Source organism: Dromiciops gliroides, chromosome 1 (assembly GCF_019393635.1).
Source record: "Dromiciops gliroides isolate mDroGli1 chromosome 1, mDroGli1.pri, whole genome shotgun sequence".
Taxonomy (NCBI): Eukaryota; Metazoa; Chordata; class Mammalia; order Microbiotheria; family Microbiotheriidae; genus Dromiciops; species Dromiciops gliroides.
The window spans coordinates 747,598,722-747,624,890 of NC_057861.1; the positions used below are offsets into that span (position 1 = coordinate 747,598,722).

A 26,169-nucleotide genomic window follows, 5' to 3' on the forward strand; every position below is an offset into this window, starting at 1 on the left:
CAGCCACAAAAGGGACTACCCTGCTCAGAGTTTGAGCCAAGAATCCTCTTATAGGACACATGGCCCAAAGAGATCAAAGTCAGAAACAAAGGTCCACTATAGACAAGAATATTCATGACACCCCTTTTTCCAGTAACAAAGAACTGGAAACAAAAGTGGAGGCCCAGCAATGGGGGAAAGGCTGATAGGGGAACGTAAGGACCACCATTCATTGGATCATAGATTTAGGGCTGGACGGGGCCTTTGCCTATCCAGTCCAACCTGCTCCTTTTCACAATTAAGGGATCCACCCAAGGTCCAGCTACTAAGTGTATGGGGTACAATTTGATTTCAGGTTTTCCCAACTCCAGGCCACCTAGATGCCCTTATTGTAACACAGGAGATGACAAAAATAGGAATAATTCAAAGAAACATGGGAAGATGGAAATGAATTAATGCACAGTGAAATAAGTAGAGCCAAAAGAATATACAAAATGTATATGAAAATATATATTTTTAAAAACCAAATTCCCTTAGTAATTGAAAAACTAAGAATGAGCCTGAAGAACAAACAAGGAAACCTATCACCCTCCTCTTGGTAGAGTGATAGGACGCTGCAAGCAAAACGTTGTATCCACTGCAGATGTAGCCACTCAATCAGTCATTTTTGCTTAACCGGCTTTCTTTGTCATAAGGTAAAGGTCAATATTGGCAAGGGAGAGGGCAGAAAAGTCTCCATAAATGATATGTACAAAAAGCAAATTTAACTTTTTCAAGGAATATGATGTTTGGTACATATCTTTACTTATAGAGAATTTCAACATAGGAACACAGAAAACCAATGATGAAGAATGTTCTCCATGCCTCCTGTCAAGAGTGGCAATATGCATGAGACAAATATTTTTGCAAATAACCAACATGAGGATTTCTTTTGCTTGACTACTCATATCTGTTATGTAGATTCTGTTTTTCTTTCTTTAGGAGGTGGGCAGAGAGAGGAAGTATAAAACCAAATGCTTGATCACAGAAAAGAAAAATTTTAAGGACACACAAATACTAGGTTTTATACAGTAAATAAAACTTTATTTTTTTTCTCTGTTCATCCTAGATTGACATTGCCAACAGTCACAGATCAGCATATGATACAGTTATGTATTAACTATTTACAATATACAGGATTTTTTTTCCTGGAAAATATGAGTACAAAAGCGAAGTAAACAAATGAGGTACTGCCGTTTGGATTCATGAGAAGCAAAAGCTTAAAGAACGAGTCTTTAGCAAAAAAAGCAACAAATCAAATCTGGATCATGTCAAATTCCGCTAATTCATCAGGAAAAAAATCTATCAAATTCCACCTCAAAATGTATTGCACAAGTCATTTAAACTAAAACAGAAACTCCCCCCCAAAAAACCCCAAAATCACCCTAAAATAAATAAAAGAGGCAAACCATCAAGTTCAAATCTTAAAATGAGGGAGAAAGAGGGATGAGAGAACCACAAAGGGATATGAACCCTCTGGGATTCATATTCATTCATTTTCAGCCAGTACTCACCCTCTCCCCCCCCAAAGTGCTGCCACCCAGCTGAAGGGAAAGAACCAAGTGTTGCCAGTTCATCCTTCAGCAGGTGACTTTAGCTAGCTGTCTTCGAGATCCAGTGTCATCTCGCTGCCTCCTCACCGCCTCTCTCTAGGGACCTGAAAAGCAGCTTGCCATCTGTCAGGCCTTTTCTCCAAGAAAAACAGAGACATGGGCAGTTTTTTAAGCAGCATAATCAAAGAACACTCTTCCTCCCAATTTCTTCAAGATGACAATCGTAGCCATGACTGAAAAAGGATAAAAGGCAAGAAGTAAAATTTTCTGTTAACTTTTGGGGCAAAAAAAAGAACAATATATTTTCAAGATTTCAAAGTTAAATCCCACAAATTTCTCTTACTCTAACTGTAACCCTCCAAAACTATTTGTTCTCTTTTTGAAGAAAATGGATGATCCAAAATTGAAACCAAACTCTGTTAACTAAACAAAAAAGTATCAAAAATATTTACTTCCTTCTAGCCATCACCCCAAAAAAGAAGCTTAATAATGAACCTATTACAAGCAAAAAGCCCTTATTTTCCCAAGCAAGAGGAGGCCACCAAAATTTTACAATGGCCTTTTCCATTAAATGTTACTCAGCACTATAGCATCTGCAAGTCTGAAAAGTTAAGTTGTATCTGAAACTAGTGGACTAGTTTTTAAACCCCTGTGAAAAGAAACACTCGAAAAATAAAGCTGACATTCCCCTCCCAAGGCTTCCCAGATTAAAACTACCAAGAAAGGGGCAGCTAGGTGGCGCAGTGGATAGAGCACCAGCCCTGGAGTCAGGAGTACCTGAGTTCAAATCCGGCCTCAGACACTTAACACTTACTAGCTGTGTGACCCTGGGCAAGTCATTTAACCCCAATTGCCTCATTTAAAAAAAAAAAAAAAAGAAAGAAATCAAAGGGAAGCTTCAGACAACAACCAGTCCCCATCTCCCGCACCAACACTGTACAGGATGTAAAATTTAACAGAAGAGAAAATAATGAGTTTGTGAAATCACAAAAGAAATGAGCTGATTTTCTAAATCAGTTTGCAAAATGGAAACTCTAGTACACAGAATCACTGGCCTTTCATGTATGATAATTGTACATTCACTGTAAAGTCAGTTCAATGATCATGCTGCTGTTAGATTATACTGATCTTTCTTCTCTGTATGAACTGCTCTGACAAAGCATAGGGACACATTTAGGGTGCTCTGATATAAGCCCTCTGGAGCTCTGCATGTTCCTTAGGATCTACATACACTTTGTACTACATCTCACCCCAGGAGAACCAAACTTCCTGGCAGGAACTGTCTCATGTTTTCCCTTCTGTCCACAGTGCTTAGTAAAGTGCCTGTAATGTGACAGGTGCTTAAGAAAAAAAAAATTGGTGAATTATCAAATTACTATATTCAAATGATAGAAAACTGCAAATGTGAACTGCCCTGAATTAGTGCCTTTAAGGAATAGATTTAATTTAAAAAAAAAAAAAACTAGAACCTTGTGGGCTATTCACAGACTACTAAAATTCTTTAAAGAACCACTCAAAAATATGAATGATAATCATTAAAAACAGGATGAGGGGCCAAACATAATTACAGGTGTCTTTAAATCAAAAAGGTTTGACAATGAAAATATTGTGAAAAGTCACCAAATCAAGGTAATAGTATGGCTATAATTAAACTTCATTGACTAATTACCCCATTAATTCAGACTTTTTGAAAATTCACATAGTCCAGCCTGAACTTTTCCAGCAGGGAAGAGGAATCAGTCAAGGATTTCAATAGAATGAACAAAATTACAAAGAGGATTTTTTAGATAATATAAGAGAGTCCACTAGGCTAATTATTTTACTTTATAGTTTGTTTGGGTTTTTCTGTGGGGCATTTGGGGTTAAGTAACTTGCTCAGGGTCACACAGCTACTAAGTGTCAAGTGTCTGAGACTGAATTTGAACTCAGGGCCTCCTGACTCCAGGACTGGTGTTCTAACCACTGTACCATCTAGTTGCCCCCTGGGCTAGTTATTAAACATTAAAATAGGTTCCGTGAGGTGTCTGGGCAAAACCTGAAGCACATCTAGTGTTATTAAAGATAAAAAGAAAATTGTTTTCAACAAATATTCTGAACTTTCCTCTAATTTGGAATTGCCTTCCACTACTTTGGGCACATTTTATCATGTTAAATTTCACACGTGTGGTATTTATAACTTTAATACTAATTTCCCATTTGGCTTGCATTTTTCTCTCCCATTATCATTTCAAAAATTACCCTGGGAATGTTATTGTTGTTGTCATCACCTTTGGAGGAAGGATTGGGAGTAAGGTCCTAAAGGTTTCCAACAAGAGCAACTTAAAACATCCAGTGAGTACTTGAAGGCTGAAGGCTTAATGTTTCATAAAATCACTTCAATTTAACCAGTGCCAATGTAGGTCTACAATTCAGAGGTCGTTCTTAAGATCAGCTCATGATGAAAGGTTTCCATTAGAGAGGAGCAAAATCACAGGAAGGGTTAATTTCATGCAGGCCATTTGATTTTGTGTAAAAGATACAGTGTAGAGTATTCTTCACTCACCACATGCTAACTAAGCACAGACTGACGGCTTATTCAGAAGATACCACTGCGAGCTGAAGCAAACTACAAAGTCGGGAAGAAAAAAGCTTATTGAATGACTTTTTAAGAATGAGCAATAAAACACAGCTGATGTGTATATACAAGGTTAATAGGGTGAAATCAAATTCTACTTAACTTTTTCTCCCACAACACAGGAATTAAGGCCAATGATAAAGGATTTAAAATTGCCTATGATTTGCCCATGCATTTGCTCATGCATCACTTAATTTTTGAGACTCTCTTCAAAAATTGCAAAACAGATTTAAAATAGTAATAACAAATGCCCATCTCGAGGGATGGTGGCTAACATACTGTAACTCATTTTAAGTAAACCCAACATAAGAAAATCCAGAATTAAAAAGCACAAATTAGAGGATTGTTTGCTATACAAAAAATTTACTAAGAGTTTTTTAATAGAAGCTCCAGCAGTGCATTTAAAATGACTTGATTTACAAAATAAAAAATTACAAAAACTCAATCTAATCACAACTTTTTTTAAAGACCACAATTTTATAAATTAAGATACATCTATATTCTGAAATCTCAATACCACCCAAGTCACATTTACATTACTACTGGATAAATGTCTTGTATTTAGAGACAAGACAAATAAAACAAAATGAACGTTTGTCTGAAACGGTTAACAATTGAAATTTCATTTTAATGTCTTGATTTAAACTCTTAGAGTCAAAGGAAATTGTGATCAGGCTCAGATCACAATTCAGTGCTGTCTGAGAGCAAACTTGTCTAAATGCAATGCATGTGTCGCTATGTCCTGGGAAGCACCCTAACTAAGTACCACGTAATTTGAAACCTTCAGGTTTGTTTTAAAAAGCTACACAAAAACCGTTAATAAAAGCTGAATCCAAGAGCTGAAAAGTTAGTTTCATTCCAGAAGCTTCAATCTATTTACATTAAAATTCAATGGGAGGCCCTCAGATTTGGTGAGAAATGATGATTAATAACCAATATCTTAGGGAGATTCGGAGGCTCTCCCCTTCTTCTAAACTCCTCATTTTAAAAAGTTCAGTTTTCTAGAAGAATATTACAGATAAGAAGATTGCACTGACTCTCCCCAGCGCTGTGTTCAGACCCCACACATCCTCACAAGGAATTTAATCTAAGGTAGGGAAGCATGGGTAAAGATAAATCCTGTCTAGACAGCCCAAGGCTGGGAGTGGTCTGGTATGGAGACAGTTTCTCAGTCAAGGGGGCCAGGATGACGGGATGACATCGCCCCTTCACTGCAAGGGTTTAAACTGATCCCACTGCCAAGAATGTCTTTGGTCTAAGAAAGACGGCCAAATGACCATCCTTTTATTAATAACCTGCTGGCCTTATTAATAAAATTACTGAATTACCCAGAAACTATGTCTCCCAAACCTTTTTGGATGTCGCAAGGGACATGTCAGTAGCACTGCCATTGAGTATGCTCATTTCCCTAATCTGCAGTCCATGGGCTCATCTGGTCCCTTCAATGCCAAAAAGGGCATATCCAACCACCCTGAAAACACCATTCAGAAGATTCTACTAAGACGAGGTGAAGGTGCTTCTGTATGAGAAGAGAAAAGGGGGAAAGGAGATGAAGAGCAGTTGTCCCTTTTTGAAGCCTTAAGAGTGTGAAAGTTAAAAATGAAGTGGGTGGTTATTTGTGTACCACAAGCAATAGTCTACTTGGAAGTGTAACATCAAACAAAATAGCCAACAAGGTAAGTAAGGAAATTTCAAACCAAAGCTAATCTCTGTGACGTGAATTTAGCCTGGACAATGACAAGTGACCGAGGTCAGATTTTCATTAAACAAAGTCTAATTCAATAAATGCTGTTTTATGGAAGCTAGAGGGTTGGACGCTGGAAAACCAGAGTCCAAATGCAGCCTTAGACACTTAGTAGCCAGGTGAGCCCAGGCAGGTCACTTCACCTCTGAGGATACTAATGGCATCTGCCTCCCAGTGGGATTGTATCAAATGAGCATATTTTAAGGTTCTAGATAAATGCTACTTATCGTTGTGATTATTAGCTATTATTTTAACAAAGGATTTTGTATACACAGAAGGAATACGGAAATGGGGGCAAAAAAACCAGACAAATCCTAGATTCAGTCTGGGCTCTGATCCCAACTGAAAAGATTACTTCATAGACCTGAGCTGCGTGTCCTCAGCTTTAAATGGGACCTACCTGATAAGGTGTGTGTAAGGAACAATTCTGATCATGACAGTTTGTATGGATTAGACTTGTTTCTGTATACCTGGGTGCTCTGAAGCAATGGGAAAAACCATCTACCTACTTAATACTCCTTCCATATATTGCTCCTTTTTCTTTCTGGTGACCTTGAATTAAGAATGAATTGCTAATCCTTCATCTGGTGAGTGAAGCATCCAACATGCCAGTCACTATCTAGCCAAAAGAGGCCGGCCTGGGCTTCTAAAACTTAGTCGATGCCAGTCTCATATCTCGGAGAGTAAACTCTTCTGGCAACCAAGAGCCATCTTCATGTGTGGGGCCAGAGCTGGGTCCAGCGTCTGGGGCCTCCAGGACCCACACAAATCATGGTGGGCTAAGGATTCAGCCCGAGGATTCTTAGGGACTAGATCAGTTTAGTAGGTGAGAAACCTCTAGCTTTTGTAGGGTAGATTTCTTATTTTCAGGCATTTGCAAAGACCATATCAGCCTTATCATTGATATTTCTATAGATTATTCTTTTCTTTGTGAATAAACCCTGGGAAACCGAGGTTATAGTCTGAAATGTGCTGTTGAGGGGTTATGGGATTAAGATTAAGAACCAATGATCTCTTAATCCAAAGAACCTAGTGACCAATTTACAGAAATTCATAGAATCTCAAAAGTTGGAAGGGATCACAGAGAATAATCAACCTGAGTAGCTCAACGCCTTTGGCCAGGACTTAAGAGATTATTGGTTGTTAAATCACAGTACAGAGGAATCCCATAACTGAGAGGCAGTACTATGTAGAGACTGATGGTAATGATGACAATGAAAATAGACATTTATATAGCATTTAAAGCTTGCAAATCACCTTCTGAGTATTATCTCCTTTTATCCTAACAATTCACTAAAACAGGTGTTATAAGTATCATTACACCCATTTTGCAGAAGAGGAAACTCAAGTTGATACGACATAGGGAAGGCTAAGGGACTTGCAATGAGATTCAAACACACACACACACACACACACACACACACACACACACACACACACACACACACAGAGTCAGCAGTGTCTCTTCCCTCCAATGATGGGCTCCTGGCCAGGGTCTTCTGTACAGAGCTTGTAAAGTTTACATGCTGGAACATATATAAAAGCATTAGGAAACCTTAAAGGGCTATAAATGAAAGCTGGTATTTTCTACGTCCTAACACAATATCTCATAAAAAACCATTTTGTTAACTTCCTTTAACATGCTCTCTGCGCCTCCAAGGAGGTGCCAGGCCCCCAGGTACCTGAGGAGTGGAACCAGCCCCATGCCCAGAGGCAGGACTTGCACTGGGGAATCTGCCAAAGAAAGGGTCTGAGAGGAGCTTTCAGGACAGATGAAAATGTTTATGTGACAAAGGAGGCAAAACCACTCCTGAATTCCTTGTTCTTTCTCCACTAGGGGCCAGCACATCCCCAAACATGCTGATCTGGTCTGACCAATGGCAAGGAAAAACGTGAGCTCCAACCCTCAAGGCTGACATGGCAACAACAGCAAAGCAGGAAAGTTGGGTAAGCGCCCCATAAAAATGGGGGGGGCGGGGGGGTCACATCTTCTCTGCGGTGACTCCAAAGCTGTGGCATCTTGGGAAGGGCACAGATGGACTCTCGGCCCTGAGGGTACCTTTGGGGACTGCATGCCCAGGGCAGCTTGGGTTTTTTCCTGGGCTCTCGGGGAAAGGCAAAGTCTCCAGCCCAAGAACTCCCAGGCAAACCCGGGATCAGAGAGTTCCTTTCCGTCTCCTCTCTGCATACATACTTTGTGTACACGGCTTGTCAGCACCGTGTGCCAGGCACTGTGCTAATAAGGAAGCGCTTTACAATTACTGTCTCAGCAGACCCTCACAACCACCCAGGGAGCTCAGTGCTTTAATGCTGCCCATGTTATAGATACGAAACTGAGGCAGAGAGTGGTGAAGTGACTGAGCCAGGGTCACACAGCTAGGAAGCATCTCAAGTCAGATCTGAACTCGTCTTCCTGGCACCAGGACCAAGAATCACCTATGCACTGCACCAGCTGGCTGCCTGTCAGTACCCAAGCATCAGCAATTCTGTTAGACAGCTTTGTTTCTCAGTTAAAGCTTCCCACGGATGAATCGCTGTCCATCTGAACAGTGCCCACAAGGCTGTCCAGGTCCAATCCACCAAAGGTTTACAAAGTAGGTTATGGACAAACTGGTGAGCAGACCTGACCGCCACTGCTGGTCAACCACAGGGAGAGCCACTCTTAGAGAACACAAATCCAAGCTACGTGGCCTGACTCACCACAGAGCTTCAGTTTCCTCCTGTGCTAAGATGGCAAGATGGATGCTTGTACTCTCAAAAGCAGTGAAAGCACCATGTAAATGTCTACTGTGGAGGTATGACAGAGGAGAGTAGGTGCTCCAAGACCTGCCTTCAAATCCCTCCTTAAACATGCGACTGGCTGTGTGACCACAGACACAATACTCATCCGCCGAGAACCTCATCTCCTCATCTCCGAGACGGCACCGAAGCACCCCAGCTGCCAGTCATCCAACGTGCTGTTCCGGGGGGTGGTGCACGGGCACAGGGGAGCTGGAGCCACTGTCACACTTTCAGTGTTGGCGTCTACACCTTGATAATCAGCAAACACTACAAACTAGGTCATGATTTACGTTTCGATTGTCTAGACTTAAGAAAGGGACAGAGAAAAAACACTAATACTTCAAATCAAACTTAAATGTGTGTCCAGAGGGCCAGTGTAAAACAATTCCAAGCACACCTCTGCATATCTGGACCAGAAATATGACCGTGATGACACAATCATCACAAAAAGCAAGCAAGGCCCCCCGAAGACGCTGCCTAGCAAAGGAAACAGAGGCACAGGGGAAGGGAGGATACCTTTGTGCACCACATTCCGTTTTCACTTGAAATCAGTCTAAGTTTTTCACCAGTGTGGAATTTTAGTGGCAGTGTGATGATGGAAGAGGCCTGGACAATGGTCCATAATGCTCACTTTTTCCGCCTCCATCCCTCTGCTTTGCTGCTGCTCAGCTATCACCCACCTCATCCCCTCAACTGAACAAGTGAGGCACTTGAGGCCCAGGGGTGTGTGTGGTCATCCTGACAGCTGGTGCCCTGCAGAGTTAACAGGGCCGGTGCCTCACCCACCTCACCCATATCAGGCACTCCTAACTCCATGCGAATGTAAAGGGCATCCTCCCTCCCTCTGCTCAACATCCGTACACACGAGTGCTTTTTCCCATCTCCGTGGCTCTGTCCGTCCTTCCTGGCCTTGAACTGCACCACCATCCAAACTGCGTGGCCAGTGTGCCCTGACTCTCCTTTCAGACAATTTCCAATGCTGCCCTCCCTGCTCTAACACCGATTAAGCACACCTTGATCACAAGTTCCTTGAGGGCAGACCTTGTATCCTTTCCATGTCTTGTACACCCTACGGCACCCAGCATGATGCCTTGTCTAACACTGTTTGGGGCTTACGTTCTGTGCACAGTCCTGTTTCCATTTAGCACGAATTTAGGAAGGGCCACTATGTGCAAGGAACCGTGACGGTGTGAAAAGGACAGTCCTATTCTCCATCGACCATCAATTGACAAGAATTTGCTAAATGCCTATTCTGTGCCAGGCCAAGTGCTAGGCACTGGCATTAAGAGACAACCAAGGAATAATCTCTGCCTCTCAGAAGCTTCCACTCCCCAGGAGGACATAAGCACAAGTCAGGTACCAGGCCAGACTCAGTTCAGAGCTCCAGTCCTCAACCTCTTCTGCAAAAACAGGAGTTTGGCCTTGGTAACTGCCTGTACCAGCCTCCCTTGGAGCCCTTGAGGAGAGCACAGATGATGATGAGTCCCACCAGAGAAGGACAGAGACACAAGAGGAGCTGATGACGTGCGGCTCTGGACTAGGAGGCTGAAGATGGCATGCCGAAAAACACCAGGGCTTCTTGGAGGGGCCAGGACTGGGGCAGGACCTTGAAGGGAAGGTAGGAGACAAATAGGCAGAGGGGGAAGAAGAGCTTTCTCTAAGAGAGCAAGCAGCAAGAGTCAAGAAAGCTTCAGGACAGAAGTGTTCTTCTCAAGCCTTTTTTCAAATAAAAAGGTTTGAATTTCTGAGGGTTAAACATTTTCTAAATCAATTACAATTAGCAGATAATGGTTCTCTCAGCTCTGGAATGCATTACCAGAAATAAGTTAAGCTACAGAAGTACTTATTCAAGACCAATTCTTTTTATATCCTGATTAAACTTCTCCAGAGCATAAGACTGTATTCATAGGGGACAAGTAGGAAGGAAGAGCAGAGAAATCTCTCACAAACGGACAGCTCTTCAATACGACAGCACAAAAGTAAGCATGCAATTACCAAGGTCACAAAGGAAAGTTTCCAGAATGTATTGCTGCCCAGTAAATAATGCAAGCCCCATTAAAACTTTATCGCCTGCACACTGCACAAGCCAGCCATCAACTGCCAATGGAGAAAACAGCTGGCTCCAGGATGTGTCTGGGCTCTCTTTGGGGCTTTTTTGCCTATTAGACTAAAACAAGAAGATTGCTGGGAGGAACAAAGGTCAATCGATCATTTTTTGTCTGACCTTCCCAATCTTCACACATAATAGGTGTTTACTGACTGACTTTTCAAAATGAGAAATGGTAGATGTATTGAAAACTGAGCTTTACAATACTCTAAAAGACCAAGCAAAAGCAATGTTCATTTGGTCAGGGATGTCACAGAGGGAATTACTATTCAAGTACATATTGGACCACACGGCCTTGAGGGGGGAAAGATAAGAAAAAAAGAGGTGACAGAGAAGCAGAAGACAAATGTCCAAGCCTATAACTGCGTCTAAGGCCTTCCCTGTTGCCTTCACTAATCAGGCACAAAGGGAATGTTTATACTGATGTTTTTCTTGTCAGGCAGCTACAAAGAGAGTCACTGTTGCTTGGCATAATGTAGGAGGAATTGTTTTCAAACCGTCTGATTTTATGATAAGAAGCTTTGTCCACCAATGTAGGGGGTACCAAAGGCTCAGTAATATTTGAATTCTATGACCAAGAATTAGTGAACCTTCAAATCATTTGCTTCTGAATTAGGAAGCAAAATCTCTAAGACATCTTCCTTAACTAATTGGATTGGGCTCAAAAGATACTAATTATGTCAGAAAAAAAATGCCATCCATCCTCTATCCTATGTCACCTTGTACATAATATACAGAGTAGAAATAAGAAAAGATAAGTATCTAGTCCTTATAAGGAAATCTATTTTCTCTTCTAAAACACCCAGTGACATAGGGGTCACCTTCCTCATGGTGAAATCCTCAGTTTTTAGGCCTTTGAACAAGAAGGCCTACGGTCAAGGTAACTTATTTAGAACTTATTGAAGTCTATCTGCAAAGCCTACCAGTGGCCGGGCATCTTCTCGTTCTAAGATTTTCTGAGTCTGATCAGCAGGAAACTTCAGGACTGTAGTGATGACTTTTGCCATCGTCTAAAAGAAAAATTGAAAAGGATTAATGATAGTCATCACGGAAAGTGAAGCCCAACAACAACAACTGGATATGCACTAGCTAGAAATTTGTTAACCAAGCTAAGAGTATTCTTCTTTCGAAATCTCAAAGAAAGCCATGACAAATGAAGTATGATGTGAAGATTATCAATCAAGGAAATGAGATACAAAACTGAGTAATACATTATTCCAATTAGACGGCAATCCTGAAAGTCTTTTGGTTGATCTTGTGATAAAACGGTGCTTCCCAAAGAGCAGAAGCTACCTGGCACTACCAAGTTCAAATACTCTTAGCCCTTTTCATCTTGTTAAGATGAACTTTGGAAAACTGCAATAGATGGCTCGTCAATTAGTAAGGCCTTTTCCTTTGGAACAATCTATCTGAGAACTGATGCAATGACAAAATATGTGTTCAAAGTAATCAGAAACGGATGGTCTCCCCAAGCCCAACTGAGACTCTATCACATCATAGATCTCACAAACACTGGCTACTGCGTGGACATGAACATGCTCAGGAGGGTTTGGGTGTTTTTCCCCCAAGACATGCAGCACATCAGCCTACTGGAAATACAACTTAGATTTTAAATAAACACAAGATGTATTGCTTTGCGGAAGACAGATGAATCAAAACATTATACATGGCAGCTTGCAAAACAAGATCATAAGTTGTGCAGATCTGAATAAATATACCGTAAGTCAGACTGTCACCCATAAGCGCCTGGAAAATTCTCCTCAAAGGATGAAACTTTCCCTATTTGGTTCTCAAGTTGAGGATTTTTGAGGGAAACAGAGAGGAAAGAAGACACCACTTATGAAAATAAAATAACAAATTCAGTGCTCAAATATAAAATCATGTCCAGCTGTCAGGGATGCTACAGTCTATTCTTATATTGTATGGGGAGTTGGGAGAGAGAACCTCACAAGCATTTGTCCTCTGCTACTGTGTGGTTTTGCACATACAGAGTAAATACATCTTCCTGGGTATTTGTTTGCTCTATGTATCTGTGTGTGTATGGGATGGGGGGGTGTTTGAAATGATACACTGTCTGTCATGATCACATGTGACAAAAATCAATGCCATAATTCTTTCCCAATTAAAAAGTTTGCCATTTGAATGCCTTTTTTTTCTTACTATAGAGTCACATAAGGCCCAGTTACACTAAGAATGTCCCACAACCAAGAACTAATATTATAAACTACAAATCTTGGTTTTCCCAATTCTCATATCCCTCAAGACTACCATGAGAGCCTGAAAAACAAGACTCAAAATTATAATTCAGCTCTCAAAAGATTTTTAGAAGCAGCTTAGAGAAAGTCTTGTTTCAACTCTTTCACCTTACTGATGAGGAGAGCATAGAAATTCAAACATGTTGGTGTCTAAAACATGCCAAAAGAAATATTTCATCCTAATTATTTCAGAGTTCATCTTCTAGCATGGTCATACAAAGTCAAAATTCTTAAGAGACCTTAAAGATCCATCTTAAGAAAGCTGCTTAAAAAGAGAATTGTTTTTGATGCACTTGACAGAGATCATTCAAGGTCACAAAAATCTACTTGTGCTACTTAAATATTACAAATACCTTATAAACATGCAACATTAAAGTGCTAGCTAACCTGTTAGGAAGGCACATACTGGACACATGTGTATCCAAAAATCTGTTTGAATAAATGAAATGCAATTAACTATTCTACAATTTGACAATTTACTCAACAATTTATTAGACATCACGTGAATAGGGACAAATGCAGTAGTCACTTCATCAGACTTTTTTTTATGTGCACAGCTGGTTAATTCGCTATGATACCCCCTTTTAAAATCACAGACTTTGCTGATGGCCGAGTTAGGGAGTCAGAATTCTTGCTGAGTGTGACAGAAGATGGCATCTTAATAGAGATGCCCAGGTCCGCTGCCACAAAACATTGGAAATGGAGACTGAATTAGCTATTCTGACAACACACGCCACATCCAGTAAGTAGGGGAGAAGTGGGAAGCTACAAAAGTGGAAACTGTTGCTAACCTCCTTTCCCAAAAGAAGTGAACATGACAGCTAAGAACAGGAAATGCTTCTTTTTTTTTTTTTAAACCGCAAAGGGGCAAAGGGCTGACAAGAGCTCAGACGTTCAGAACTGAAGGAAGGCACTTTGGCAGCCGCCTCTCTGGGGCTGACACCCAACTCTTTTAAACCCCCTACCATAAAAAAGAAGGCCGTCACAAGCAATAGCAACAGCAGACGAAGTAACACAGGTCAAGGAAGACGTGCACCCTGCAAAATGTGGCAGAGCTGCGGATGATGGTGACATCATAAAGGGACAACACTCACTTGTAATCCTCAGCTAATGTCTGAAAAGTCTGCCCGTGCCCGGCAGGCCCCAGAAGAGGAATGCCGTGGTCTGCTCTTTTTCAATGCCAACTTGAGGGCATGGTAGAATTACAATAGATCATCTTTCACTGGCAGTAGCCAGAAAAAACTTCATAAAGAAGCTACATAATTTTACCCAGGGAAAGCAAAGCTTCGGACAGATGGTGAACCACACAGCTTTCAGAAGCTCTGCAGGAGCTAAAACAAGGACACGCCCAATGTCCAATGGCAGTGTCTTCGACCTTCTTCTGTTCATCCTCATGCTGCCCCTCCCTCAGAGGAAGACCAAGGCCTGATCATTTTGCACAGCAGCAAAGTGAGCCAGGTGAAGGTCAGACTATTTGGCAGAGGACCAGAGTAAAAGCACAGCCTGCCCTCAGGGCACAAACGAGAGATGAGGGAGGGGGCGCCGAGATCTGATGAGAGACCAGAAGAGTGGCTTGATACTCCCCAGTTGTGGGATGGATACTAAGAGAAGGGAGCCCCATAAGCCAGGAACACTGGGCAGGGCAGGCCTCCCACTGTGACCTCACACTGACCTGGTGAGCTCCTATGTGTCCTATGTCACAGAGCTGCCAAGAGAGGGGGATTTGGGGCACCATGGAGCCCTATAATTCTGACTGCACTGACCAGTTAAGGACTAATGTGAGTTTCTTCCCAAGTGCTTTTATTTTCTGGTCTCATTAGAAACCATCACTTGTGCTCCTCTTCAGGCTATCTGACTCAGTCAGGCATGGGAGCAAGAGCACACTCACCCAATTGTAAAGCCTTCAACTACTTCTCCACATGCCACAGACACGTGTTCCATGTACTTCTTTCTTATAACATGACTCTGCATGTAAAAGAGGCTGCTCTCAGGGGAAGCCTCCAGGCGAGCAGAAGCTCTAAACAAGGGTACACTTCCTACAAAAGGCATGGGCCAGCCCATTAATTCCTGGGCACTGGTGGTAACTATTCCCCCTAAACAAAGTCAAAGATTATAGTTCTTCCTAAACATGTATCCTTTATTCTGGAACACTTGAAATATTGCTACAATAACCAAAGTGTTATAGAAATGGAAAAATTATGTTTGTATTTTAGAAGATCTGGAACCATAACTATCTCTGGCATAATTTAGCATGAGTATAACTTCTTGTAATCAGCATTACCAATAGCAATCATAAAATTAATATTTACAGATGTAATGAGCCTAAGCAAGATCTGCCGATTCATTTTGTACACCGAGGGTAAGATCCTGTCTCACATAATCATCCATGGCCTACAAAGAGCACAGTATGGGAAGTGCCAAAGGAAACAGTGTGGTAAGGGCACACGGGCAACACTCTCTCCTAAACTAAAGCACACGACGCGTCACCGGAAACAGGGCTTCTTCCGTACCTTCGTTTCACGACCCATCATGTATTCAAAGAGCACTTTTCTCAAGTACTCAAACTCAGTTGGCTCTCCGAATAGAGAGACATCAGCGTGGCACAAATTCGCCCCTGTCGAGAAACAGATCAAGTACAAAAGATGAACAAAATCAGTTACAAAATCAAGTACAAAAGATGAACAAAAACAGTTTGTTACTTAGACAATATAGAGACTAAAAACAATCAAGAGAATAAAGGAAAGAATTTTTGCCTGATATTGTCATTAAGAGGAGAAAGTCTAGGCAAAGACTTTGCTTTATATCAATCAATACTAAACTCAGGTTTTCTGATGTGGATTCTCACTTTGGAGGAGGAAACGTAAGCACTGTGATGTCATTCAGAAGAAGAATGCAGAGAAGGACTGCCGGGGTTCCTCACAACTGCTGCTGCGCATTACTACCCTCAATAGTTGCAGGATGAAGGGCAGCTGGGTGTCACAGTGGATAGAGCACCAGCCCTGGAGTCAGGAGGACCTGAGTTCAAATCCGGCCTCAGACACTTAACACTTACTAGCTGTGTGACCCTGGGCAAGTCACTTAACCCTCATTGCCTACCAAAAAAATAAAACAAAAATAGTTGCAGGATGAGCTCCCTTATTTACTCTACCAAGACTCTTTGTCCATGCAATATTCTAGGATGATCATTCTTTTACAATGTGGAAGCTAGACAGTTTCAGTTCACAATGACTTCATTTCAAACTGTGGAAATTTATTTTGATTTGGGGACCCTTCCTTTAGGCTGAGATTAGAAAGCCTTAGGCCCTCAGGGTCTCTCCCCCTCCTCCTCAGCTTCAGCTGAGGAGAAAAAGCCCCATGGGCTATACAAGACGCCAGGTCAGACAGCTGGGGGGAAAAAAGCCCCCAGCTCCCTCCGACCTGAGCGGAGCTATCTGAAGGATCCCGGATGGCCTGTGCTGAGGCATGAGGCTTGAGAGCACCCCACACCCCACCAGCTGCAGCTGTGGCTGGCGAATTAGCTTGGTCTGTGGGGGCAAAGGAAGCCCCGAGATTTGAGTGGAGAGAAGAAAAGGTATATATAGACCTGGGAATTAGACAGGAAAAAAGAAGGAGTGAGGACGGACTAGATAAGAGAGACAAGATTAAGGAGAGGGGCTGACTAGAGGAGCGAGGACGGACAAGATAGAGAGACAAGATTGAGGAGGGGCTGACTAGAGGGGAGCACAGACAAGGACGGAGGAGAGTTAGGCTTGGAAAAGGAGAGCCGGGGCTGACAAGGTTACAGGCCTTAACACAAACCAGGGAAAGTGCAACGTGCCCTGAGGCAGGTGGCGGCTAAGGCCCTTATTGTATTCAAGAAGTTCGAATCACAGCAGGTGGGAAAGAGACCACAGGAAAGCAGTCAGGTTGTACTTTATTTCCCTGTATTCCTAATTTGAAATAGTATCTCATAAATAAACTCTGCTTTGATTATTTAGTTAAGAGGCTTCTTAATCTGTAGCTTATCAATTTGGAAGCAGTGTGGTGGAACTTTATAAATGGCCCATATTAAATTAAACTAAGTCAGATAGCCAAACAGTCATAAGTCCCCAGATTAGTCCTCGGCTTCAGCCCCCAAATTAGCACTAGTCATCAAAAATATTTCACAAAACTATGGGATAGATGGAATAAGTTGACTACAAAGAGCAAATGAATTTTTCTTGTTTATTCTGGTTTTAAACGTTTTCATTCAAAAAGGAAATGTTGCATGCTAGACTGAATGACTGCTGATAGAAAAACTGTTTATAGATTATCTGTCATCAAAATTCTATTTTGAATTTGAAATGCACAAAGAATAGACATTTCAGATCCATAATAAACCAACTTTTATCTGGGAACACAAATGTCTACTTATATTGTGGAAACCACCGGGGCCTTAAGGAAACGTATCCAATCTAATTTTGTTTCTAGGAAACGTGTTTTCCAAAGAAGCACTTCTAACCACTCTTTTACATAATTTCCCAAATACACTGTCCTACATTCTATTTAAAATCTCTCTTTTACTATAGTATGTGAAAGCTAAAGTTTCAAGTCAGCAAGCACTTATTATGTGCTTACTATGAGCCAGAAACGTTTGTTCCATCAATCTATCTTACTTCTGGGTCTTAGCTTTAAGCAGCCATGGTACAAATTATAATCACGCAAAAAAAACACGTTTTGTCAAGAGGCAGCATGATATGATAGCAGAATGCTGGGCATGAAATAAGAAAACCCTTGGCTCAAATCTGGCCTCTCACAATTACTAGCTGTTATGTGACTACTCTGGGGCTCAGACAAGGCCCTACACCTACTAAATCCATGAAAAGGTTAGGCTCTACAGTGCCTCCTGAAATCACAAAGCCTTTTCTTATTTTCAAATGCTTATTGGCAAAAAGTTCACTCAGTGGGGGCAGCTAGGTGGTGCGGTGGATAAAGCACTGGTCCTGGATTCAGGAGGACCTGAGTTCAAAATCTGGCCTTGACACTTGACACTTACTAGCTGTGTAACCCTGGGCGAGTCACTCAACCTCACTGCCCTGAAAAAACAACAACAACAACAACAACAAAAACCCACCATTCACTCAATGCTTCAAATAATAGAATTTTGGAATCTCAGAAGTGAAATGGAAGCCATCAGGTTTCATCCATGCCAGAATAAGAGTTCCTTATATAATCACTCAGTCAACAAGCACTAGATAAAAATGACAAGATCTGGTAACGGTCTGAAGATCTAGAGAGTTGAAGATGATACCAAATTGTGAACCTTGCTGCTCAGGAAGATGGTGGTAGCCTCAGCATGAATGGAGAAGTTCCTAAGGAGGATATGCTGGCAGTGGGTGGGGGCAATGAGTCCTCTTTGGTATCAAGCCATGGTTAGCATTTTTGGCCACTTAGTCAAGAGTGTGGACTTACACTAATCTTGGAATTCACTAAGGCTCCTTATTTATCTCGTGATGCCGCTTCTATCTTAAGGCTTAAAGAAGCTTATTATTTGAACCCAAGTATCATACTTCCCATTGGTCCCTTCTGAGCTTTGCCCTCTTCTGCGCCCAAGGTAGGGGTGGCACAGCAGCCTCAGAGGCAGGAAAACCTCTCTCCATGTTTCACCTCTGACATTTCCTGGTTGAATAATTCTCAGTCGAGTCATTTAAGTGCCCAGTGACCCCAAAGTGGTAGAAAGCTGGTAAAAGAGGTTTCCTCACCAGGAGTGCCCTACTACACCAACGAAACCAGATCTGGTTCCACAACAAAGAAGATGAGCCACTTTTCTACATGGAGGGCCTCTGTGGATCCTGCTTCTGTGCTACGACATGAGAGCAATTCTACCTAGCCTCTACTTATCATCAGACTGGATGAGGGTGCCTCCTATGTCTACATGCAAGGCACTATTAAAAATATTCAAGGGATCGCCACCTCCAACTCTAACCGTGAGAAAGGGGAAAGGACCAAGCGGCACAAAAATAGTCGTAGCAGCTCTTTTTGTGGTGGCAAAGAACTGAAAATTGCAGGGATGTCCATCAACTGGGGGATGGCTAAACAAGCTGTGGTACATGACTGTGATAGAATACTACTGTGCTATAAGAAATGATGCATAAGGATGCTTTCAGAAAAACCAGGGGAGACTTATATAATCTCATGCAAAGTGAAAAGAACCAGAAAAATTGTACTCAGTAATAGGAATATTGTATGATGATCAACTGTGAAGGACCTAGCTATTCTGATCAATGCAACAATCCAAGAAAATTCTGAAATATTTATGATGAAAAATGCTATTTACCTCCAGAGAAAGAACTAATGAAGTCTGAATGCAGATTAAAGCATAACTTTTTTACTTTCTTTATTTTTCTTCAATCTGTTTTCTTTTGCAACATGGCCAATATGGAAATATATTTCGCATGACTTTACATGTATAATCATTTGTTTGCCTTCTCAATGAGGGAGAGAATTTGGAAATCAAAATTTTTAAAAATGAATGTTAAGGGGTTTTTACATATAATTGAGAAATATTTAATGAAATAAATAAAAATATATTGGGGAAAGAAAAAAAGGATAAATTCAATTTAAGAACTGTGTGGACATTCATTCCACATTTTACAACTAACTCTTTTTGACTATATTAACCCAAGTTCTCATCACAGAATTATGCTGAAGACTGCGATACAGCCAGGAACAAATAAAGCAGGTTTGTTACTGTAAAACAATGCACAAGGATCCATTCTTACATATAAGAACAGTTTTTCAATATTTACCTCACTGTCAGGCTGTCTGAATTTTAAAAAGCAATGAGAAATATGTACAAAAATATTTATAGCAGCAAAGAACTGGGAACTAAGGAGATGAGCATCACTTGGGGAATGGCTGAACAAGCTTTGCTATATGAATGCAATGGAAGGCTACTATACCACAAAAATGACGAAGTGGATAAGTTCAGAGAAAGCTGGAAAACTTGTATGAGCTGAAGTGAGCAGAACCAGAAGAACTATTTATAAAACAACACAGTTAAACCAAGCAACTTTGAAAGCTGTCATGAAACAGCTACCCACGCGTCTAGAGGACTGATCCTGCAGCACGCCACAGTGAACGCAGAGCACAAAATGAGACATACACAGACACACATGCACATATATGCACACAGACACATACAGTTTTTGACACAGTCAATGAAAGACTTTGTGTTCCTTGATTCCCTCTGCATATTATAAGGGTTCCCATTTGTTTTTCCAATGAAAGGAATATAAGATAAAAAACTGGTTTTTGCTTATTAAAAAAATAAAAACAATTTAATTTAGAAAAAGCAATGAAGAAAATTTCTTCCTTTACTCTTTTTAATTTCAACAATTTAAGAAACAATCTCTAACAATAACAATGGCATAAAGTCTGGAGATAGACCAGATTAAAAAAAAAATACTTGGAGAGTCTATCTATCACAGCAAAGCCTTGATTACCCCATATGACTCTGTATAACCAGAAAGACATCTCAGTACAGAAACCGCCAATTCCACTTCATCAAGTTGGCTTAGCCAAGGAAACCCTTCCCATGGACAAGTTAGTAGAGGTGTGAATCCGCCCAAGAAACATGAAAAGGTAGCTTGCTGTCAGGTCATCCCGTTAGATGCAGTATTCTTCAAATCAAACGTTGGGCCCTATTTTTACAGTCTCTGGCAACTATAACAGGGGTGCTGATTTTGCTGCACCCTCTCAAACAAAGTGACAGAGCTCTCCTTCTGCCAAAGACATGGCGGGCAATCATTTCTCAACTTCCCTTACTGATAATTTCATCCTTGAAAAGGCTGGGGTAAAAAAGAGGGAATTCTACTATGGATGTGATTTTCACACCACCATGCCTGCATCCAGCTCAGCCCTCACAACCACCACCCCAGGAGGTAACTCCTGGGGAAAAGGGATCAACTACCCCACTAACTGTCATACGCAGGCTAAGGACACCAATCACTGAAGCAGCTGGGAGCCCTGAGGGACACAGGAAGCAGCAGGCAGCAGCCAAATCAAACCACCTAGCTTCTCACACGCACCATCTCCCTTCACAACCACCTGGGGACTGCCCAGGACCCTAAACCAAGAGCCCTGGGAATAGTAACCTTAAATAATGCTGTTAAAGAGGAGGTGATACCACAGAAGTACTGCTGCGTCTTAAGGACCACAGGACTTTTCCTTCTCGGCTGTCTCCACCATGAAAATTGAAGGGACTATCTTGCCTCAGTTCCCTCATCTGCAAAATGAGAATAAAAACATGTACCTCCTTGGGCTGTTGAGGATAAAGGTCAGAAAATATCTGTAAAGCCCTCTGTAAACCTTAAAGCACTGAACAAACAGTGCTGGTGGTGGTGGCGGTGATTAGTCAAACTGCCCTCCCTGCTGCTGTGTAAACTTGGTATCACATCTCCCAATGCCAGGCCTTTGCACAAGCTGTGTCGCATGCCTAGACCACATTCTTCTCTTCCTTTGACTTTGAGACTGCTTTGCTTCCTTGTAGGTTCGGCTCAGATGCCAACTCCCATGGGAAGCTTTGCCTGATACTGCTAGTTGTCAGCCAATTCAACAAGCGTTTATTCATTGAGCATCTAGCACAAATCAGGCCTGAGCCAAGTGCTAAAGATACAAAGAAAGGCCAAAAACAGGGTCCCTGCTCTCAATCTAATGGGGAGAAAAAACAGGCAGATGATTATGTACCCCCCCCAAAAAAAGACGACAATCTATACAGAATAAACTAGAGACAATTAAGAGAAGGAAGCCTCTAGCATTTGAAGGGATCAGGAAAAGCTTCTTGGGAAAGGTGGAATATTAGCCGAGACCTGAAAGAAGGCAGGAAAGCCAGGAAGGCGGAGATGAGGAGGTACCCCAGGCACTGGGGTGCAGGAGATGAAGTTTGTATGTGAGGCCCCCACTAAAGAGTTAATATAGGTCCAAGCTCCTATCACCAATGTCAATTTCTGTTGAATAAAATTAATCTGGGGCCTAGATGTTTGCCTTCATGAATAAAAACTGGTAAGTACAAACAAATCCAATGTTGTAAAAGCATTTTCGATGGCCTTTAGAATATGCCAGTCATCCCAAGGTTTTTTAAACAAAAAGACCAATAGAACTAGTAAGATGCTTTGAAATTTTTCAGTGATACACATAAAAAGCAAAAGCAGTGCCTACCCACAAGATGCTTACATTCTTTAAAAAAAAAAAAATAACATTTGGGGCAGCTGGGTGGCATAGTAGATAAAGCACCGGCCCTGGAGTCAGGAGTACCTGAGTTCAAATCCGGCCTCAGACACTTAACACTTACTAGCTGTGTGACCCTGGGCAAGTCACTTAACCCCAACTGCCTCACTAAAAATAAAAAAAATTTTAAATTTTTTAAAAAAATAACATTTTTGGGGCAGCTAGGTGGTGCAGTGGATAAAGCACTGGACCTGGATTCAGGAGGACCTGAGTTCAAATCTGGTCTCAGACACTTAACACTCAATAGCTGTGTGACCCTAGACAAGTCACTTAACCCTCATTGCCCAGCCCCCCCCCCAAAAAAATTTTTCTCCAATTATAGGCAAAAAACAATTTTTAAAGTTCTTTTCAAGTTGTCAAATTTTGAGTTCCAAATTCTCTCCCTGCCCCCTTCCTGAGACAGTAAGCAATCTAACATAGGCTACACATGTGCAACCACAGAAAACATTACTATATTAGTCATTTTTGTCCAGGAAGACTCGAACAAAACAAAAAAAGGAGAAAAAACAGTGAGCTTCTGTCTGTCTTCAGACAGCAAGAAGTTCTTTCTCTGGAGGAGGGTAGCATGCTTCAAGCACACACTGCAGCAAAGGATGCGCAGCTCAATCAGTATATACATGATATGCACAAAGCACCTCACAAAGGTAATCTGAGCGGGGAGGTGCCAGCAGCTGAGGGGGCCACAGCAAAGGCCTCCTTCAGGAGGTGAAGGTAAGAGAGTCTCAAAGGGCGAGCCGGCAGCAGTAACCAGATAATAAAGACGTTGGAGGGAATAACCTGTAAGAACACTGGGATGAAAGGGGCAGACTGTGAGTCTCTAACTGCCAAGGAGAAGAGTTTATACTTGATCCCAGGGAGAACAGAGAGTCAGTGAAGCTCACTGACTTGGGAGGAGTAGCAGAGAAGGATGTTGTGTAGAAGGCTGGATGAGAGGGTCGGCTCAGATGGCAACTCCTATGGGAAGCCTTGAGGCCCACAGGCTCCTGCTGATTTTCTGGGCAGGAAGAGTTTGAAGGCTGGAAGCTTCAGTGAAAGCTTCAGGAGTAGGGAGCAAAGACTTTAACCAAATGATTCATTTCTTCTTTCTCTTATTCTCTTATCAGAAGGGACTATGGAGCTTTTCAAATCAGAGAATGTCAAATATCTGTGACTGATGTCACAGCAAATTATTTGAGAAAACAAAAGGGTTTTCCTTTTTTTTTTTTTTAAACTTTTTGGCTACTTTTCATGGAGTCTAGAAATTTTGGCTTACTTTAAGAAGTTATTTTTTATTTAATACCTAGTAAAATAAATTGTTTTTATTTAATTCCTAGTAAAAAAAATGAGTCATTACCCTCACCTTGGTAAGGCATCCCCACTGTTGTAACATACATGTTCTTCTCATACTTCTTTAAGCGATCTTCTAATGTATGAATCTAAAAATAACCAACAAAATAGATGAAAAAAATATGAAGAAAAACAAGAAATTTGTCTACAAAGTCATAGTGACAATAAAAAGGATTATAAAAACACTGCCAAGGTAAAAGTCCATTAAAGTTAATGTTACAACAACCTACAACAGGCAAGGAAGGACATGAGGACAGGGGACTACAAGAAGAGTATTCAAAAAGTGCTCCTCAAATAGCAGAGTCCCTAGAGACAGCCAAAGATACTGTGGAAATACAAAACACAGCAAGGACGGGAGTTAATGCCAAAGAGAAAAGAAGAAGCTAACAGACAGGAGGAGATGGGCAAATCTCTGCAAGTGTACGTTGGGAAAACTCAAGTCAATCCACTTCCAAAGAGCAGGAAGACTTGATGGAATGAAGCTCAGGCACCATGCTCACCATGTAGGCTTGCTTTGGTTACACACAAGTCTTTTGTTTTCCTTAACAGCATTTTTTTCAGTTACATGTAGAGATATTTTTCAACATTTACCTTTGTAAGACTGAGTTCCAAATTTTCCTCCCTCTCCTCACTCCCCCCCAATAACAGCAAGCAATCTGATATAGGTTATATATGTACCATCACATTAAACTTACTTCTACATTAGCCGTGCTGTGCAAGAAGAAAATCAGAACAAAAGGAAAAACCTCAAGAAAGAAAAAAGAAAGAAAGAACGAACCACCATAATATGGTCCAATCTGCATTCAGATTCCAGAGTTCTTTATCTGGGTGTGGACCTCATTTCCCATCATGAGTGCTCTGGAAATGTCTTGGATAATTGTACAGCCAAGAAAAGCCAAGTCTGTCACAGCTGATCATCACACAATGTTGCTGTTACTGGCTACACATAAGTCTTAATAGACAGTTATACAAAAAGGTGGTTTGTTGTTGTTGTTATTTGTTTGTTTGTTTGTTCTTCATTCTCAAAGAGGACCAATGACACCAGGAAGGTGAAGTCATGACTTGCACTGAACTGGATTGAAGTGAGGGAGGGCTGTGCTAGGTTACCAGCCTCACTCTCTCCTCCAGAGCCATCTGGGTCTGGTGGCAAGATATACATCAGGATGACTGGAAATGGCTCCGGATGTTTAAGGCAATTGGGGTTAAGTGACTTGCCTGGGGTCATACAGTTAGTATCAAGTGTCTGAGGTCGGATTTGAACTCAGATCCTCCTGACTCCAGGGCCAGTGCTTTATCCACTGTGCCACCTAGCTGCCCCATACAAAATGAGAATATCAGTAGAAAGATTAACTTCAATTGACTCATTATTTTTTACTTTTTGAGCCCCCCCAAAAGGATTCTTCTGAGAATTGAACCTTGTAGTAAATAACAAAACTCAATATTTTATCCAAAGATAAATGTTCTTCAAGCATTAAAACCATGCTCTCATCAGTTTTATATATATATATATATATATATAATTAAAGGATAAAATAGGAGATTTAAAGACTGTCTCAATCTCAAATTAAGGCATGAAATTTACATTAATCATATAAAATGATTTCTTATTAAAAAAACATAATCATTCTGATTCAGAAGCAAAATCCATACTATAATTCAGAACAATCAAGGTCAACTGTTAACCAGCAAAATAAAATTCTAGCTAAATGAAAAGCAAGTTTAGATGGTTAATATTCTAAATAAGAAGCCTTATAGATAGCCTTTCCCTCCTTTTTGGAGACGGGGTCTCCATACTTTAGTCAAACTGATAGGGCCTAATCCCACCGCTGACCTGGCAAGAGGCTTTCAGCGGCTCCATTCCTAGCCTAGGTCCCTTGGCCCTTCCTTTGGCAGCCCTGCCTGGCTTCCCCAGTAGCAGAGATTCCAGGTGCAAGGGCGTCTTTTCCTGCACCAAAACACCCTGCAATGGATTCCTCTTACACAAATCCAAACCTCCCTCACCTGTTCTCTGAACTCCTGCTCTTTCAACTTGGAATCATTGACAAGAGTAGTTTTCTGGGCCAGCTGGGTCTGAAAAAACAGAAAAGGGACTTTTCAAACAAGTATACTCTTCATTAACACAAAGACATGTTTTGTACTACTGGGGACTTTTTTGTTGTTAGTAACAGGCTCCTCCTGGCTCAGTTATAACACAAAATTCTCTTGAAAAGGTAGTTTAATCTAAGGCAATGAAATTCACTACTTACCTGGAGATCCCTAATTGTTACCTGAAAAAAAGAAAAAAAAAGGTAACATTTCTGCTTGAAACAAACACCAAACCTGGCAGATATGAAGATGCCAAAAAGTAACTGGCCAAGATTCTAGTTATTCAGTAAGTTCTCAACTATTCCTGTTTATTCTAATTTCCTCTCAAGCTCTCCATGACAATGAGGAAAAAAAAATTTTTTTTCTTAATGTACTGCATTCAAATCATGATACAACTAGGTCAAGAATAAATGTCAACAGCTGGAGTGGGGATGAATCTT

The 26,169-nt window shown here is 41.3% G+C and overlaps 1 protein-coding gene across 9 annotated transcripts in view; it reads right to left on the reverse strand.

Annotated features, from left to right (window-relative positions):
- Positions 1-1,040: 1,040 nt before the first annotated feature.
- Positions 1,041-26,169, reverse strand: part of GOLGA4 (golgin A4) — a 107,871-nt gene continuing 82,742 nt past the window's right edge. For 2 of the 9 annotated variants that reach the window (XM_043976347.1, XM_043976343.1), the window contains 7 exons: positions 25,891-25,911; positions 25,646-25,714; positions 23,658-23,733; positions 15,583-15,686; positions 11,741-11,827; positions 4,114-4,176; positions 1,041-1,804 (listed from right to left, as the gene is read on the reverse strand). In XM_043976347.1, the coding sequence (XP_043832282.1) occupies positions 4,147-4,176; positions 11,741-11,827; positions 15,583-15,686; positions 23,658-23,733; positions 25,646-25,714; positions 25,891-25,911 (387 nt within the window). In that variant the 3' untranslated portion in view covers positions 1,041-1,804; positions 4,114-4,146. Of the gene's footprint in view, positions 1,805-4,113; positions 4,177-11,740; positions 11,828-12,535; positions 13,502-15,582; positions 15,687-23,657; positions 23,734-25,645; positions 25,715-25,890; positions 25,912-26,169 lie in introns of those variants that run through there. The other 7 variants (XR_006354099.1, XR_006354098.1, XR_006354096.1 and 4 more) reach the window with 7 other exon arrangements.